This window comes from Natrix helvetica (genome assembly GCF_964273705.1).
Source record: "Natrix helvetica genome assembly, chromosome: Z".
NCBI classification, from domain to species: Eukaryota; Metazoa; Chordata; class Lepidosauria; order Squamata; family Natricidae; genus Natrix; species Natrix helvetica.
The window spans coordinates 86,691,213-86,707,772 of record NC_138554.1 but is presented as its reverse complement, the minus strand read 5'-3'; the positions used below and the strand labels follow the sequence as shown (position 1 = coordinate 86,707,772).

The 16,560-nt window shown below is 40.5% G+C and overlaps 1 protein-coding gene across 6 annotated transcripts in view; it reads left to right on the top strand.

Annotated features, from left to right (window-relative positions):
- Nucleotides 1-16,560, top strand: part of ATP2C1 (ATPase secretory pathway Ca2+ transporting 1) — a gene marked incomplete at its 3' end in the record, with an annotated part of 75,480 nt that overhangs the window by 52,736 nt on the left and 6,184 nt on the right. For all 6 annotated transcript variants that reach the window (XR_014176805.1, XM_081971072.1, XM_081971074.1 and 3 more), the window contains 6 exons: nucleotides 1,305-1,461; nucleotides 2,002-2,172; nucleotides 6,055-6,152; nucleotides 8,427-8,477; nucleotides 9,508-9,674; nucleotides 11,220-11,288. Coding sequence is in view for 5 of the 6 variants with exons in the window: in XM_081971072.1 (XP_081827198.1) it covers nucleotides 1,305-1,461; nucleotides 2,002-2,172; nucleotides 6,055-6,152; nucleotides 8,427-8,477; nucleotides 9,508-9,674; nucleotides 11,220-11,288 (713 nt within the window). The remainder of the gene's footprint in view (nucleotides 1-1,304; nucleotides 1,462-2,001; nucleotides 2,173-6,054; nucleotides 6,153-8,426; nucleotides 8,478-9,507; nucleotides 9,675-11,219; nucleotides 11,289-16,560) is intronic.

The following is a 16,560-nucleotide window of genomic DNA, read 5'->3' as shown; positions in this document are numbered from 1 at the left end:
TGATACACTCCTATCTGAATCAAATCAACTTCCCATTTTCCAACTTTCTTTTTCTTGGGAAGATCCAACTCAATTAGAAAAACCTGAATGAAGCAGATTATATTGACTGTTTTTAGTCAGTATGAATGTCTGTGATAAGTCTGCTTTAGTTGGTCTTACAGATGACCTACAAAAATATCTTGATAAAAGGAATACAGCCTTCAGCAACTTCATATTATTTTTATGGATCTATTTCAGGGATTAAATTTTGAAGGCATACCTATATTTCAGTGGTTCTCCTTTCTTAGCAGACAATTTATTTTAGTAGTGATAAGAGGTAAAAAAATAAAGGTGTGCTTGGCCACACCTTTGCAAGGTGTTCCTGTCTTTAATCTTATTTAATATCTATATTATGCTGCTGCAAGAGGTAACTGTTAGTTTGGAACAGAGTGTCATTAGTATGTTGATGATTACTAGCTATATAGTTCATTTGAGACCAAGATAAGATATGGGGAAGTGCTACTCCAAAATTTTGAGGCTGAGAAAGTACACAATGGCTGTTTGTTAGAAGCACCATGGTAATTCTGGTATTGGTTCTGGATAGAATCATAATATCCCTGAAGGAGAAAATTTATTGTCAGGAGTATTCTTACTTTGGTAACAGCTGGTGGCTATAGCTAGGGGAATCTTTTCTTGACAATAGTGGGAGGACCAACTCCAATCATTTTGGAACAAAATGTGCTAATTATAGTTATTCATGCATTCAACCACATTAGAATTACTATAATTCACTCTCCTTAAGGCTATTATTGAAGGCCTCACTCGATAGAAAATGCAGTTGTATATTGGTGATAGCTAAAAGCCTTTTAGAGGATAACATCTATAATGGAGGCACTACATTGGTTATCAGTAGGTTTGAGGTAATTATTGAAACTTCTCATCTATGTAGCCTTTTATGACCTGCATCCTAGGTATCTAAAATATTATCTGCTTTAAAATATAATTGAGGTAGGTAAATTGGATTAGGAGCTTCCTATGTATTTTTGGCCTTTAAAGAGGTTTTTTATTTAAGAAACAATCTTTCTCTGTGACAGCCCTGGAAAAACTTTTAATAAAGATCAAGATGACGCCTACTGATTTAATCGTTAAGACGATTCTTTTAGAAAACTAGATTATCAACCTTAGAATGATTTATTCAGCTGTTATAGTTGTTCCACTTCTGTTATTGTTTTTATGATTTATGTTTTAATTATGTTTTTCCCAAAGAATATAATTGGAATGGTATACAACTGAAGAAATAAATGCATGAATAAATATTTTTCTAGGACAAGCCAGAGATTTGCTTTATGAAAGGTGCCTATGAGGAAGTGATTCGATACTGTACAACTTACAACAGCAAAGGGCACAGTTTACCACTTAACCAACAAGAAAGAGAGCATTATCAGCACGAGAAAGCATCTATGGGCTCTGCAGGACTTAGAGGTAATGTTTTAACTCATGATTTTTTGTGGATTGTGAAAACAAATTACTTGCTGAACACAGTGAACTCTGAGCAAGCCTATACCAAGTGGCAATGTAACTTTAATTTTTTCTCTCCAGAATATAAAAAGAGAATGAGTTGAAGTAGGCTAAATTAAAGGTTCAGTTTAATCAGGGACCTAGTTTTATAGCATTGTCTTATGTATTTATATTTAAAATTGAGAGTGGAATACTTGGAAGTCTGATTAAACACTGTATCGAATTATCTAGATTAAAGAAAATTACTAAATAAGAACAGAAATATGCATTTTTATAATATTTTCCCTCAGATTAGGAAAAGAGATTGGTTTTATTTCATTTTACATTAACGTTAACTGATTGCTTATAAAAAACTATTTTTGGAATTTCTTAGAGTCTCTTTGGATACCACCTGCATATTATTCTATTAACATTCTTCTCATACTTGAAGAAAAATAATTATATATTTTCTGTTGCCTTAAATCAGTGGCATAGCTAGTAATACTATTTCTTTTATTTTGAAAGTTCTGGCTTTAGCTTCTGGTCCTGAGCTTGGACAGCTATCCTTCCTCGGTCTGGTTGGAATTATTGATCCTCCTAGGACTGGTGTAAAAGAAGCTGTTGCTGCGCTTATTACTTCAGGAGTAGCAATAAAAATGATCACTGGGGATTCACAGGAGACTGCAGTTGCCATTGGTATGAACAGACATTTTTTCTGTGAACTTTTATTAATAATTATTTTGCCAATATATGTTGATTTTGAGTTGATTTTGAAACTGGGGACATGAAGTGTAAAACCAAATCCATGATCTTAAGGAAACACTATCATAGCTGTGTGTGTTTTTCCAAGCAACTCCATCAGTGCATGACAAAACACTTTGCGGATAGTATAGAAATACTCCATAAAAAAAGAATACAATATGAAGTTTAGTTATTCTTAGTAAAATCCCAACAATGCTGGGCAAGTAGAAACATCTTACATTATAATAAATAGTTGTTTAGATAATGGCCAATAAAGCTTATTTTAAAAAAATTCTGTCTTTATAAAATGTAGAATAAAAAAACACTGTGAGACTTTTTAAAAATATTGCATTCCATATACTTCTGTGTTACTTACATATTAAAACGTACTTATTTTTTCTATTATTATTGCCTATTCCCCAATTACAACATTTCAGCTACTCACTCATTCACTCGCACCCAAACACATTCACACACATACATATACATATATGTTTTATTTTTTAAAGGAGATTAAAAACTAATACAAGGTAATACAAAAAATTAAAAAAAAGAGAAGCTAAAAGTTCAAGAAAGGAAAGAAAGAAAAAGAGAAAAGAAGCAAAAAAAGATAAAAGGAGTAGCTTCTGATTTTCTTACATATATACAAGTATAAATACAGTTATAAGTTTATCTCTTACTCTATGGTTACAATATAATTTTCTTCTCTCTCTAATCCATATAATGAACAAAAAGATAAATCCTAAGGTCCTTTTTAATGTTTTATGCAGCAAATTGGTTGACATTGGTTGTCAAAACAGGTATTGGAAGCAAAAACACTTTCTAGACCAGTGTTTTTCAACCTTTTTTGGGCAAAGGCACACTTGTTTCATGAAAAAAATCACGAGGCACACCACCATTAGAAAATGTTAAAAAATTTAACTCTGCGCCTATATTGACTATATATAAAGTAATTCTCTTGAATAGGAATCAAATAAACACAAAGAAAGTATTTTATAATTACTTTATTATGAAATAGTAAGTAAACAGAAATATGAAAAATTATAAAATACTTTATTCAGTGCGCAACCTGGGCCTGTTTGGCTGAACACAAAGCTGATATTCTGGCTGGAATCGAAGAAAGACACACACGTAGCTCTTCATCAACAGCTCTCAGTCTCTCTCTGTATTTAGTTTTTATAGTCCACCAAAGGCATCAATCATATTAGCCCAGGCAGGGATCTGCAAAATTGGCTCTTAAAACTGGTGGACTTCAACTCCCAGAATTCTGAGAGTTGAAGTCCACCAAGGGCATCAATCATATTAGCCCAGGGATCTGCAAAATTGGCTCTTAAGACTGGTGGACTTCAACTCCCAGAATTCTGAGAGTTGAAGTCCACCAAGGGCATCAATCATATTAGCCCAGGCAGGGATCTGCAAAATTGGCTCTTAAGACTGGTGGACTTCAACTCCCAGAATTCTGAGAGTTGAAGTCCACCAAGGGCATCAATCATATTAGCCCAGGCAGGGATCTGCAAAATTGGCTCTTAAGACTGGTGGACTTCAACTCCCAGAATTCTGAGAGTTGAAGTCCACCAAGGGCATCAATCATATTAGCCCAGGCAGGGATCTGCAAAATTGGCTCTTAAGACTGGTGGACTTCAACTCCCAGAATTCTGAGAGTTGAAGTCCACCAGTCTTAAAACAGCCACCTTTGCAGACCTCTGTGTTAGCCCAAAGCCTGGCGCTGGGCGGGCCTTGCTCCCCCATTGGTGGAGCCCCAAGAAGCGAGGAGGGAGAAAAAGAGACGGAGGCAAGGAGCTTCCCCCCCCCCGCAAAAATCTTATCAGGGAGCCGGCGGGCAGTAGCAAATTAGCTGATCACATGGCGTCAAAACCAAGCAAATTAGATTACAGCCACAGATAAATGAGCAAACTCTTTGGATTAGTCCTGTTCCATATTTTTAAACTGGATGAAACCAGGAATCATGTACAAACAGCCAGCCAGAAAGAAGATAGAGTGCATGGGCTGAGAAAGAAACATAAAACGTGCCCTCCTGCAGCCTGTTTTTGATCCGCCAGACTGTTGTAGGTGGTTGTGGGGGCTGAAAATGACCCAACAACACCCCCCCACACACACCCTTGTAGCCCGTTTGCAGCCACTAGAATGCTGTAGGAGGCCATAGAGGCTGAAAACAGGTTGAAAATGTCCCAGCCCGTTTTCAGCCGCCAGACTTCTTTAGGCTGCAGTCAGGTATCAACCCCCCCCCCCCAACCCATTTTTGGCTGCCAGACTGCTGTAGAGATAACAGAGGCACCACGGGGCGGTCCTTTGTTATTTCCAGGCTGGCCCTGCAGGCCAGATGTAAGCATCCCGCGGGCCAAATCTGGCCCACGGACTTGAGTTTGATACCCCTTTTCTAAACAATTTATTTTTATTACAGAAATTCTCCTAAACAATGATACTTGAAATTTCTTCCAGTTTTAAACTTTATTTCATGTCTTAATATAGTTATTTTGAAATAACATTATTCATATTTATTATACTGACATCCAGATATTTTATTTCCTTTTCAATCTTAAACCCTACATTTGTCAGTTCTGTTTGATTTTCTATTTTTATATAATTTATAAATTATATAATTGTCTATTTATTAATCTTGAAATCTGCTAATGCATCACCACATGAAGGATATTTTTAATTGATTTCCAAAGTCTTTAAATTAGTTTCAGGAAGGCGTCAAATTTATAATCTTCCCCATACCAACTCTTAAATCACCCTTTGTTATATATTGCAAAAAATAAAGATTTTACAAAGCTGAAAATAATGTTATTTCTTTTTTAATGTATTGAAAGGAAAGTTGCCCAGTGGTTGGTAGACTTGCAGTTCTGAAAGTTTTTCAAGCTTAAAAAAGCAGTCTAAAAAGTAAAATTCCAAAGTGTTTAAAAAGATGACTCCATGAAAGGCTGCATTTCTTTCCCAGAGTATAATGGAATCCGTGATTCCCAGTTAATCACAAACAGCCATAAAATTGTCATTTTTTTGCTATTAAAATATAATGTTTAGAGTATACATGGGCAATCTCCAGATCACTCTTTATTCCAAAGAGAATTTTGGAAGCTTGCATTTTTGGCTTAAATATCCCACATTCATAGAACAGAGAAAAGTGTGGATGTTGGTTTGCCTTGTACTGGCAATTAGTCCAACATATCTGAAATAGCAGATGATTTATAGGCACCTAATTCATAAGAATGATGTCCTCCTATTACACATTGCTTTTATCTTGTACCAATAAGAGTTTAAGGATCACCTGTAGATCTTTTATCTCCGATATCTCAGGAAAGTTATTAAGAAGAAACTGTGTTTTTAATATTTCTGAAGCTACAAGATAGTTGCAGACAGAAAAGGCTATAGGCGTGTTTGAGTTTCTTAAAAGACCAATCAATTATACAAGCAGGTTTTCATAATAACTTCTTTAATAATTTAATTTTATACTTGCAAACTGAAGTATTATATTTTATTATTGCTTTTTGTCCTACTACAAGAATAAGTGCATTTGCTAGCCTTATTTCAAAAGACAATGTGGAACTATAAATATTTCTTAGACTCTCAAGCTTTTCTAACAATATACTGAAACGAAATTTATGTGTGTGTGTGTGCGCGCATGCATGTCTATGCGTGCAAACACACATAGATAATACACCTAAGTGTTAGTATGTAGTAGAATATGTATTTTCCATGTTTTTACACATATGACTAGATAACAAAATGATTACTGAGAATTTAGCAATTCCACTGAATCCAAGTCCATTGGGTCCTTTAGTTGCTTAGTAATTTTCTTTCCTTTCCTTTTTCTAGCCAGTCGCTTGGGAGTGTATTCTAAAAGTTCTCAATCAATCTCGGGTGAAGAAGTGGATGCATTGGATATACAGCAACTTTCACAAATAGCACCTAAGGTTAATTATAAATTGAGGGGAAGTGATCTTAGAGGATAGAGATTTTTTGAGTTTGGACAGAAGTAGATTTCAGTGCTTTATAATATATATTGTAAAGTTATGTTTATACATATTAATGTATTTATTAATTAAAAAGCTAGAAAATAATTTTCTCACTTATAGCTATAGTTATGAACAAATAAATATAGTTGTATGTTCTCTTTCAGCATTTGTTTCAGTAATGCAACACAATATTCTTTAAAAAGAAAGTCACATTTGACAAAATTGTGCATCTATAAAATATTCTTTCTTTACCCAGATGTTCCTGTTCATTTTTATCTTGAGAAATTATTTTTTATATTTCAGTAAGAATGATTTAAGAGGGGTTTTTTGTTTTTGTTTTTTGACTGGCATAATGCATTCCATACAATAGGGGTGTCAAACTCAATTTCATTGAGGGCTGATCAGGGTTGTGGTTGACCTCAGGGGAAGGGGGGCAGGCAGGCATGGCCATCTGAGTAGGCATGGCCAGCCAGCTGGGTTGGCATGGCCATCTTGATGCCACTCTCCAAACTACTGACATGTTTCCTCTTTGCACTGGGTAGAACAGATTGAAGCAGTGGTGGGCTATGACCAGTATGTCCCGGTGTGGGTACCCTTCCAGTACGGTGCTCCAGAGGCATGCCTTTTACCTTTCCAGCTCTGTCGCGTTCCTCACCATTGTGTCCAGGGAAGCCACTGTTAAAAAAAATCCTTCTCGTGGGTTCTATCAAACTTATTGAAGTCGCGAGAAGGGTTTATTTTCTTTTTTCTTTTTACCAGGGGCTTCCATGAACACAATGGCGAGGAACGCAACGGACCTGGAAAGGTAAGAGGTGCACACACAGCCCAACAACACCCAGCTCGCCCCAATGGTAAAGGCAGCCTGCCTGGTTCCCTTCCCCGCCGCCCCTTTAGCGAGGGATGGCAGGTGGGGGGGGAGAAGCGAGGCGTGCCTCTTACCTGTTCAACCCCGCTGCGTTCCTCACCCATTCGTCCAGTGAAGCCCCTTGTAAAAAAAACCTCGTACGTTGAACTCACAAAGTTTTTTTTACAAGGGCAAGGAACGCAGCGGAGCTGCAGTCTCCTGTAGCACTAGGACATGCGTCTCGCTTCTCCCCCCACTGCTACCCCTCACTAAAGGGACATTCGGGAAGGGAAGCAGCCAGCCCGCCATTATCATTGGGGCTTGGTGGGAGGTGTTCTTTTTGTATGAGAGGGAATGGGGTGCGAGGTGCGTTGCCAGCCTGCCACCTCCCACCCCACTCCCAATGTAACAACTGCCTGGCTTCTTCCCTTCCTTGATGTCCCTTTAGCGAGGAGTGGGGGGGGAGAAGCGAGATGTGCGTCCTAGCGTGGAATGGGACTGTTTTCCTCCTGCCCTTCGCCCACCTATTTCGCTCCCAGGGTTTCTCCACCAGTCACCACCTCTTATCACTTCGCCTCCGCTGTGGGGCACCTGGCTGTTCATCCTTCTCTTCCGTCCCCAGCCCTTTCTCACGGGCCTTTGGGAGAGATACTCTTCACCCCGGCCTTTTGGGGTCAAGAGACAGTTAGCCGCCAGCCAGTTGGAGGAAGGGAAGGGAGAAAGAGAGAGCGACGGAAGGAGAAAGTGTTTTATGTCGAGTTTCAGTTGCCTCGGGTCTGAGCTAGAAAATCTAATAAATCCTTTGCAGGGCATGAAGCACTTTGCTTGGCCTGCAGCTCTTTTTGTGGCAGGCCCTCTTTTTGCCCTGGAAGCTGTACCGATAGGTGGTAAAATGGTAATGGTGGTGACCAGTTGTGCATGCGCTTAAATAGTTTGGGGTGGGCTTATTTTCGGGAGAGGGCTTATGGCGCATGCTCTGAAAAGCTCAATTGGGCTTATTAGCAGGGCGTGTCTTATTTTCGGGGAAACACGGTATGGATGTAAATGCTATTGTTATATTATTTTTGTAAATATTTATAAACACAATTTATGTCTCAAGACTGCTCTTTTCCCAGAAACTTCTTTAGATAATGTATACAGGATCTCTTAACTTTTAAAAATGTCTTCGTCTTATATGGAGTTATTTATATTTCCTACTGAGAGCATTGTATTTACTTAAAATGGAAATAGTGTCATTATAGGTTTTGGAGCATTTAACTTTTTTTTCCCCATTGGAATCATAGTAGGAGATGTGATGAGAATGAGAGAGGTAGGCCATATGAATGCACATTAACATTATAAAGCCTAACTTTTACAATAATTAAAATCTTAATGTTTCCACCTCTTAGGTAGCAGTCTTCTACAGAGCCAGCCCCAGACATAAACTGAAAATTGTTAAGGTATGTTTCTACTTTCAAAACAAGCATTCTTTAATTCAAAAACAACCAGCTGAAATTCTTTAGAGCTCTTGAAGAGAATGCCGCTATTTAGGCTACAAGGCAACATTAAAAATATTCTGGGATAATTAAAATTAAAATGTTTTCTTTGAAACATTGATTTCAGCCAGTCAGTATTTATACAATTAATTTCAAAAAACAAGTTAAATAACTTTCAATAACATACATTTATCTCATACGAGACAACCCATGATTTATTGGGTTATTGTTTCAAATATATTTGTTTACCTAAACGAGAAACAAAATGATCATAGTGAGACAAAATAATCAGAAGCAACTTTCATCTTCTCCATTGAGTTTCCCAGTGGGAGGTTTTCAGGAAGCATCAAAAATCTTTCTTTTCCCTTCTCCTACCCCTTCCATTTATCTTTCTCCCCCCTCCTGTTCTTTCTCCTCTCCTTTCCTTTCCTTTCCTTTCTTGCAGGTAAGTAGTTGCTGCCAGATGACCTTCCCTGCTGTTTTCCTCATTGCTGACATTCTCTGCCAGCTTCCCAATGCAAAGGCTTTGCTAGTGGGAAAGTGGCAGGGAGGGTTTGCAACAGCAATCAACTTAACAGTTCTTTCTGGCTTCTCCGTTAACTTTTGGGAAGTTGTCAGTGAGGACTGGAAATAAGAAACGTGCTGCTGACTAACATGGCAACAGTAATGAAGAGTTAGCAATCCAATGGCGTAGAAGTGGTCATAATTTCCCCAAATTTCATTCTCACAGGAATCATTGTTCCTAGCATTCTATAAGTTAGTCTATTTAAAGTACTCTGTTTTAATAATACTTTCCAAATTAACCCAGTTGACTTGGCTGAGTTGAGTTGAGTTTACAAACAAAAGGGCACATGGGTTTTACTAGTATATAGATGTGTATATTAGAGTTCATGAAATCTTCACCTTCATAAAAGGAGGTAGGCAATGTTTAAATGCATATGTTCATTATAAAATCTTAGACTAGAAAAATATTTTGACTTTTTTTTTCTCTTAGTCACTTCAAAATAATGGTGAAGTAGTTGCTATGACAGGAGATGGAGTGAATGATGCAGTAGCACTAAAAGCTGCAGATATTGGAGTTGCAATGGGGCAGACCGGCACTGATGTTTGTAAAGAAGCTGCTGATATGATCCTGTTGGATGATGACTTTCAAACAATAATGTACGTTTGAATTATAGGGTCATTCTGGGTGTAACATAATAATTTTATTATTTGTATGGTGTCATTTGTGTAGAAAGTAATTGGCATTCCATAGAATAATCCTATTCAAAGAGGTGCAGTGGCTCAGTGGTTTAATCATGCTGAACATGGTCTGCTCCAGCAGTTCAAGTTCTAGCACTAGCGCTTTATGCCGGGATGAATTCTCACCTCAGATCCTTCCCATTAGCAGTTTGAAAGCATGTCCTATGCGAGTAGATAAATGGGCACCATTTCGGTGGAGAGACAAGTTGGTGCTCTATGCAGGCAGGCAGCTTCCTCCGAACTTTCCCATTGTGGCGCCCTATTTGCAAACTTGTTATCAATTAATTTATTTTGTGCAAGGTGTAGCCTATTTGTCCTATATAGAATCAAAGGAGCATTGCTGGTAGAAAATGGAATATCTCACAAAATATGAAAAGGATTTGAAAACATCAATTTAATGTAGTGAATAAAGTTGGGGGGCTATCATGAAGTTATTGGCATAAATGTGGACGCAAATGTGAGAGTTTGTTGCTGAGGTCACTTTACAAATGACCTTCAACAAACAAAAATGGAGGAATATGCTATGGAATGCCAGCAGACTCATGGTTATGCTTTGAGTTATTACCAGGTGCAAATTAAGGACTTCAAATTCAAAATTTCCATTTTATCATCATTATTCTGTTGCTTGTTTCTTGCGAGAATTTGCTTCAAGTTGGTTAGTTATCTGTTTGCAAGTATGAACCTAGTATTTCAAAAAGTGAACTGTCATTATCTAGTTTTGGTTATAACTTCTTAATTGAGAGACCTAAATTGTGAACTATAGATGACAGGCAGTGGTGATGTTTGATTTTGGTGAGCTGTCTTTTAATAGGTATTCATTCCTTGGAATCAGTTTGGCTTAATTGATTTTACTATTGATTTCATTGGGTGGATATAGTAACCTACTGAATGTCTGCTGGATTAATTTAACTAATTTTTTAAAAATAATACTGGATTAATTCCTTTAGTTGAGCAATTCTAGTATAGTTGTAGCATAGAGTTTGGTTCTAAACAAATATGATTGTGGGTGTTCTTGATGTAAGCTAGAAGCATGTATATATGCATGGCAATCTGTAGCATTCCTATATTATATCTATGTTGTAAAATTTTATTATACAAGTAAAAGTTAAGATTCATGATGGGACTGAAATTGTTGAAATCTTGATGTATTTGAATGAGAAATCATTTTCTATGGGTCCAGATGATGAAAAAGTCATGAATTTCAGGAAAAGCAGGCAAAGTGTTAGGCCTTTTAATAAAATTTGTTAATTGTTTATAGGGCTACCACATTCCTTCTGATTTTGATTAATTTTATATACAGAAGCTGAAAGAGACCAAATTAATTTTTTAAAGTATTTTAGATAACACTGAATGTAAATTAAATTAAATTAAATTAAAGCATTGAGTTTTCAGGATGATGTCCAATTCTTTACATTTTCACTTTTCATTTTCTTTAAGCATTCTATCTTTCTTTTTGTATTTCAGGTTTGCTATTGAAGAGGGTAAAGGAATTTATAATAATATTAAAAATTTTGTTAGATTTCAACTTAGCACGTAAGTTTGAAAGCACAGTGTCAGATATTTCTTATAAATTTTGTTTGCAGGATCATTTACATAGATGTTTGCATGATTGGTTTTGAAATAAACTGAATTTGGTATTGCTTCTCGTGCATGCTTTTTGCTCATCAGCCCTAATTGCAATATTTCTTAATAATGATTCTAAGTAATAGATTCACTGTCATCTCTGCAGCTGGTAGTTCAAATCTATATATAAGTTATTCACATAAGATTTTGAACAAAATGTAAAACTTCATTTTTGTAGCCTATATTTAAACTGCATGAATAATCAGATATAAATTATGTATTTTTATAAATAAATGTTGGATTGATAAAACAGATATGCAGTAGATTTTTCAGCTTGTAATCGTAGAGTTGGATAGTTTTGTCTATTTGATAAGGTATGTATTTTCCCCACATTGTAGTAGATGGACTCAATAGGAACAGGACTTATAAGGCCCTTTGAAAGTACTTTCACTTCTGTGTAAGAATGGTTGGTCCTATGATAACTGCTTGATATGAATAAACTCAGATGTTTTCATAAAGTTCTTTTCACATCCTATTGCTTAAGCATTGTTCTTAAAATGACAGAAAACAATAAAACTAGATATTTTGTTTGAGGTACCGTATTTTTCGGAGTATAAGACACATCAAGGTTTTGAAGAGGCAAATTAAAAAAAAAGTTTTTGCACTCTGCAAACCTCACAAAAATGGCCTGTTTTTTTTCCCAAAAAAAGGCATGAATAGCTTTTAGGGGGTAGGGGCAAAAACAAGCAAAAAACGGGCCCATTTTTGTAAAAAAAAAGGGGGGGCATGGATAGCCTCTAGGAAGCTTATAGAGTGCTCTTGGGGCCTGGGCGGGGGTAAAATTGAGCAAAAAATGTGCCTAGAGGCTATGTACAGCCATTTTGGTGAAGGGGGTGGGGTTTCGGGAGGCAAAAAATGCTGTATTCAGTGTATAAGACGCACCCAGATTTTCAGCCTCTTTTTTGAGGGAAAAAGGTGCATCTTATACTCTGAAAAATACGGTAGATATAACTCCTTGAAGACTTAACATTTATTTTGTGATATATGTTCATCCATCTGATACAAGAAAGATTTTGCTACAGTAGATGTGTTAATTTGAAATTACAATAGATTTCAGCTTGTTTTTGCAGCTTTATAACAATATTACTCTCTGAATATTAATTGATGCTTTTATATAAAAAAGGAGCAGTGTTCTGTTTATAACAAATTGCTCCTGCTAGATGATTTATTAATTATAGGTACTAAATGTAAACTCAGAATTCAGAGAATGGAAAAAACTCCCACCATCATATCTGTCTTGAAACTTACTATGTAACTGACTAATATCTATGACACCTCTCATTCCCTCTGCTGCATGAGCTTTATTTGTTTCAATTCTGATATAGACATGTGTACATATAAGAAAAAAGCATAGTACTATTCATGCTTGATAAGCATTAAAGAAAGCAGAGAATGGGTGTATGTTGGAAAATAATGTAATAAACTGCTGTGAGTCATCTGTTTGTATTGACCCTTCCTTAAATGCTACCATGTTTCCCTGAAAATATGACATATCCTGAAAATAAAGCCATGCCAGATTTTGGGGGTGGGCAAAAATATACACCCTCCCCAAAAATAAGTCCAGTGGACAAGCACCCCCTCCAGCCTGGCAGAGCAGCACTCACCAACCCAGCGGTATCCCAAAGGCACCAAGCCACATGAGCAGGGGGGAGGGGGGATCAGCATTCGCGTGGCTTGGTGCCTTCAGGATGCCACTGGGTCAGTGAGTGGGGGACTGGAGGGGGGGATGCACGAGTGCCTGTTCCCCCCCACTCGTGTGCCTTCCAGTCCTCTCCACAACTTAGCCCAGTTCTCCCTGCAGGCCTGCCGCTGCCACCACCATCCCAGCACTGAGGATGGCTTCTTCTGTGGCTTCCAAACTCCGGAAGTCTGTTGCCGAGTCTTCTGGGAGCCAGGGCAGAGAGTCTTCCAGCAGCTGGGGCAGAATCATAGAGCAGGAAGGGCACTCCCAGAACAGCCACTGCCGGAAGACACTCTGCCCCAGCTCCCGGAAGACTCAGCAGCAAACCTCCGGGGTTTGGAAGCCTCAAAAGAAGCCATCCTCAGTCCTGGGATGGCGGCGGCAGCAGTGGCCCTGGTCCTGAAGAGAGCTGGTCCAGGCCGTGGCTTCCGTGCAGGTGCTGGTGGTGGGTGCACATCGACGTGAGGACTGGGAGGTGCGCGAGCGGGGGAGGACAGGCCCGTGAGCGGGGGAAGTGACCTCCTGCACCCCCAAAATAATAAGACCCCCTGATAATAAGACCAAGGCCATATTTCGGTAGCCAAAAGAAAATAAGACCTTGTCTTATTTTCAGGGAAACACAGTATCAAAAAAGTTTCTGAAGAATCATCTGGGGGATAAATCATCCCAATTACATAAAGGAGAGAAGTGAATGAACTCAAGGAAAGGCTGTGATGCAATGCAAACCTGAATAGACTCAGAAAATAAAATAAATATTGATTCATGCTTCAACTCAGAGACTGAGTTACTTAATTGTTGACCACGCCTCCTCTGACTGAGGTAATCCAGTTTTTTAACTCAGTCCAGCCTTAAAGAGCTGCAGAAAATTTTCTCCTCTAGGATAATAGACAAAATTAGCTCTTTTGACTTGGATTCCTTCTTACTTACTAAAAGTAGTAAGTTCGACTGTGAATTGTCGGTCTGTGTATTTTTCTGTTGGGCTATCGGTTCGTTGTGACTCTAGCGGCCGCTGGAATGTGCACCAGACCTTGGATCATGGAGCGCTTGAATGGGTCTAATCAGCAGAGGGTCAGTTCGCTGCCCTTGTCCCTGATGTGAGGCCACGGTGAGAGTCGGTTCACCGTTCTCATGTCAGCGTGGGCCGCAATTGCCCGCCGATATTGTCTCCCATTCGATTCGCTGTTCTCTTCACCGCTGCTGGGGAAGGCATCGCGAAATTGCTGCCAGCGGCCATTGCTCGAGACAAGTTGCCACCCAGCGCAGGGGTGAGTGCGCCGTGCCGAACTGGTGGCCGGCGCCCCCCTCCAGGTGGGTGTAAAATGGTGGCCATTTTTTTGCCTGCAATTTGAATTTTGCGCCAATGCGGGGGCTGCCACAGGCCAATTTTGGCCATTAGTGCTTTCCCGCCAGATCATCTATAGGAAGGGGCGGAGCTTGCCTTGCACGCTCAATTGCGATTGAGGCCAAAGTGAGTCACTGTGCTGCAGAGGTCGGTTTGACGCCATCGTTTAGCACCGTAATGAGCTTGTTCGCCACTCTTTCAGCGGTCTGCCCTGGTATCAGCAGTGAGCTTGAGCCTTTCAATTCTCTCTCTTTCCTCCCTCATTATGGCCGATCTTTCTGTGTCTGGTGGCAGCAATGGAACTCCCAGTTCCCTCGCGTTACAATCTGAGACCCCTGGGCCTAGCACCAGGGCCGGTAGATCTACCACTAGAGCCTCTAAACACAAGATACATGCATCGTCCAGAGCTTCGTCCAGAGCAACCACTGCTCTAAGGCATGACATCAGGAGCCTCCTTCCTTTGGCTTTCACCACTGCTCCATGCCTCAGGCGCCTCCTGGTGGCCAACCAGCCTCTCTGTGCCCTGCTCAGAGTCGGAACCCTGTCCAGGGTCCTCCACATCCTCCTGAGCTGACTCAGAGGGACCCTCGCTTTCGGAGTCTGGTGGCAACTCCAAAGGCTCCTGCTGGGCCACAACAAGGAGGCATACCTCCAAGTGCCAATACACACCGAAGGTTCCTGCAATTCCAGTTTGCGGGGCACCATTTCCAATACCGCGCCCTGCCATTCGGCCTCTCATTGGCCCCATGAACCTTCACGAAGCTGCTGGCGATGATTGCGGCATCCCTCAGATCAATCCCGATAAGAATCAACTGTTATTTAGACGACATCTTGATCCTGTTGTCTTCTCCAGACATGGCGAGACAGGATCTGCAGACCACAATCGAAGCACTACAGCTCCCTGGCTTCGTCTTGAACCTCCCGAAGAGCCATCTGCACCCGACCACGTCCCTACTCTACCTTGGGACCATCATCGACTCCGAACGGTGCATCGTGTCTCTATCCCAGGAAAGACGCCAGAACCTGCAGACCCTGGTGAGCCAGGTGCAGATGCAGCAATCTCTTCCCCCCGTGGTGCTCTCCCAACTGCTGGGGAAGATGATCTCATGTACAGACGTCGTTCCGTGGTCAAGGTTTCACGCATGCCCTCTCCAGTGGTTTCTGCTCCCATTCCAGAGGGCTCAGACCAGACAACTCACAGACCAAGGTCCGTTTGCCTCTCAAAGTGCTGCATTCCCTCCGTTGGTGGACTTCTTCCAAGATCCTCAGAGGGTGCCTTTTCAAGGAGCTGGACTGGGTCATAGTAACAACAGACGCGAGTCTATTTGGATGGGGAGTCCATGCATTGGGCAGAGTGGCGCAGGGTTGCTGGAGCACCCAGGAGTTGCGAAACAGCATCAACTGGTTGGAGCTCCAAGCGATTCGCCTAGCTCTCCGCAGCTTTCGGGGACCTGGTGATGGCCAACCACGTGTTGGTTCTCACGGACAATGTAGCCTCCAAGGCGCATGTCAACCGCCAGGGAGGCACCAGGTCCCGGATCTTGATGCTGGAAGCAGAACGCCTGCATCATTGGGCGGAGACTCACCTGTTATCACTACGGGCAGAGCACATTTCCGGCACAGCCAATGTACAGGCAGATTGGCTGAGCAGAACCACGGTGGACCAAACGGAGCAGCAGCTACATCCGACTCTGTTCCAGGAACTAGCACATCGGTTCGGCCGACCTCAGGTGGGCCTATTTGCTCAACCGCACAATGCACACCTATCACAATTCTTCACCAGGTATTATGTTCCGGGAGCGGAAGGCACCGATGCTCTGCGCAGTCCCTGGCTGGAGGGCCTCCTATATGCTTTCCTGCCTCTTCAGCACGTGCCACTAGTCATCCAGAAGATTCTGCTGGAGAAGGCAGAAGTTCTCCTGATCGCGTCCATGTGGCCCAGACACCCGTGGTATGTTGACCTGCTCCACCTTTTCAATCTCCCGGCCGTAGAGGATACCAGACAACCAGACAGAGCTCGTGCAGGGGCTTCTCACCCATCCGAACCCTCAGCTACTACAATTAGCCCTGTGGCACGTGAGCGGGCAATCCTGATGCGCCAGCATTTCTCGGACAAAGTCATCAACATGATACAAGCTGCCCGCCATCCTTCCACGATG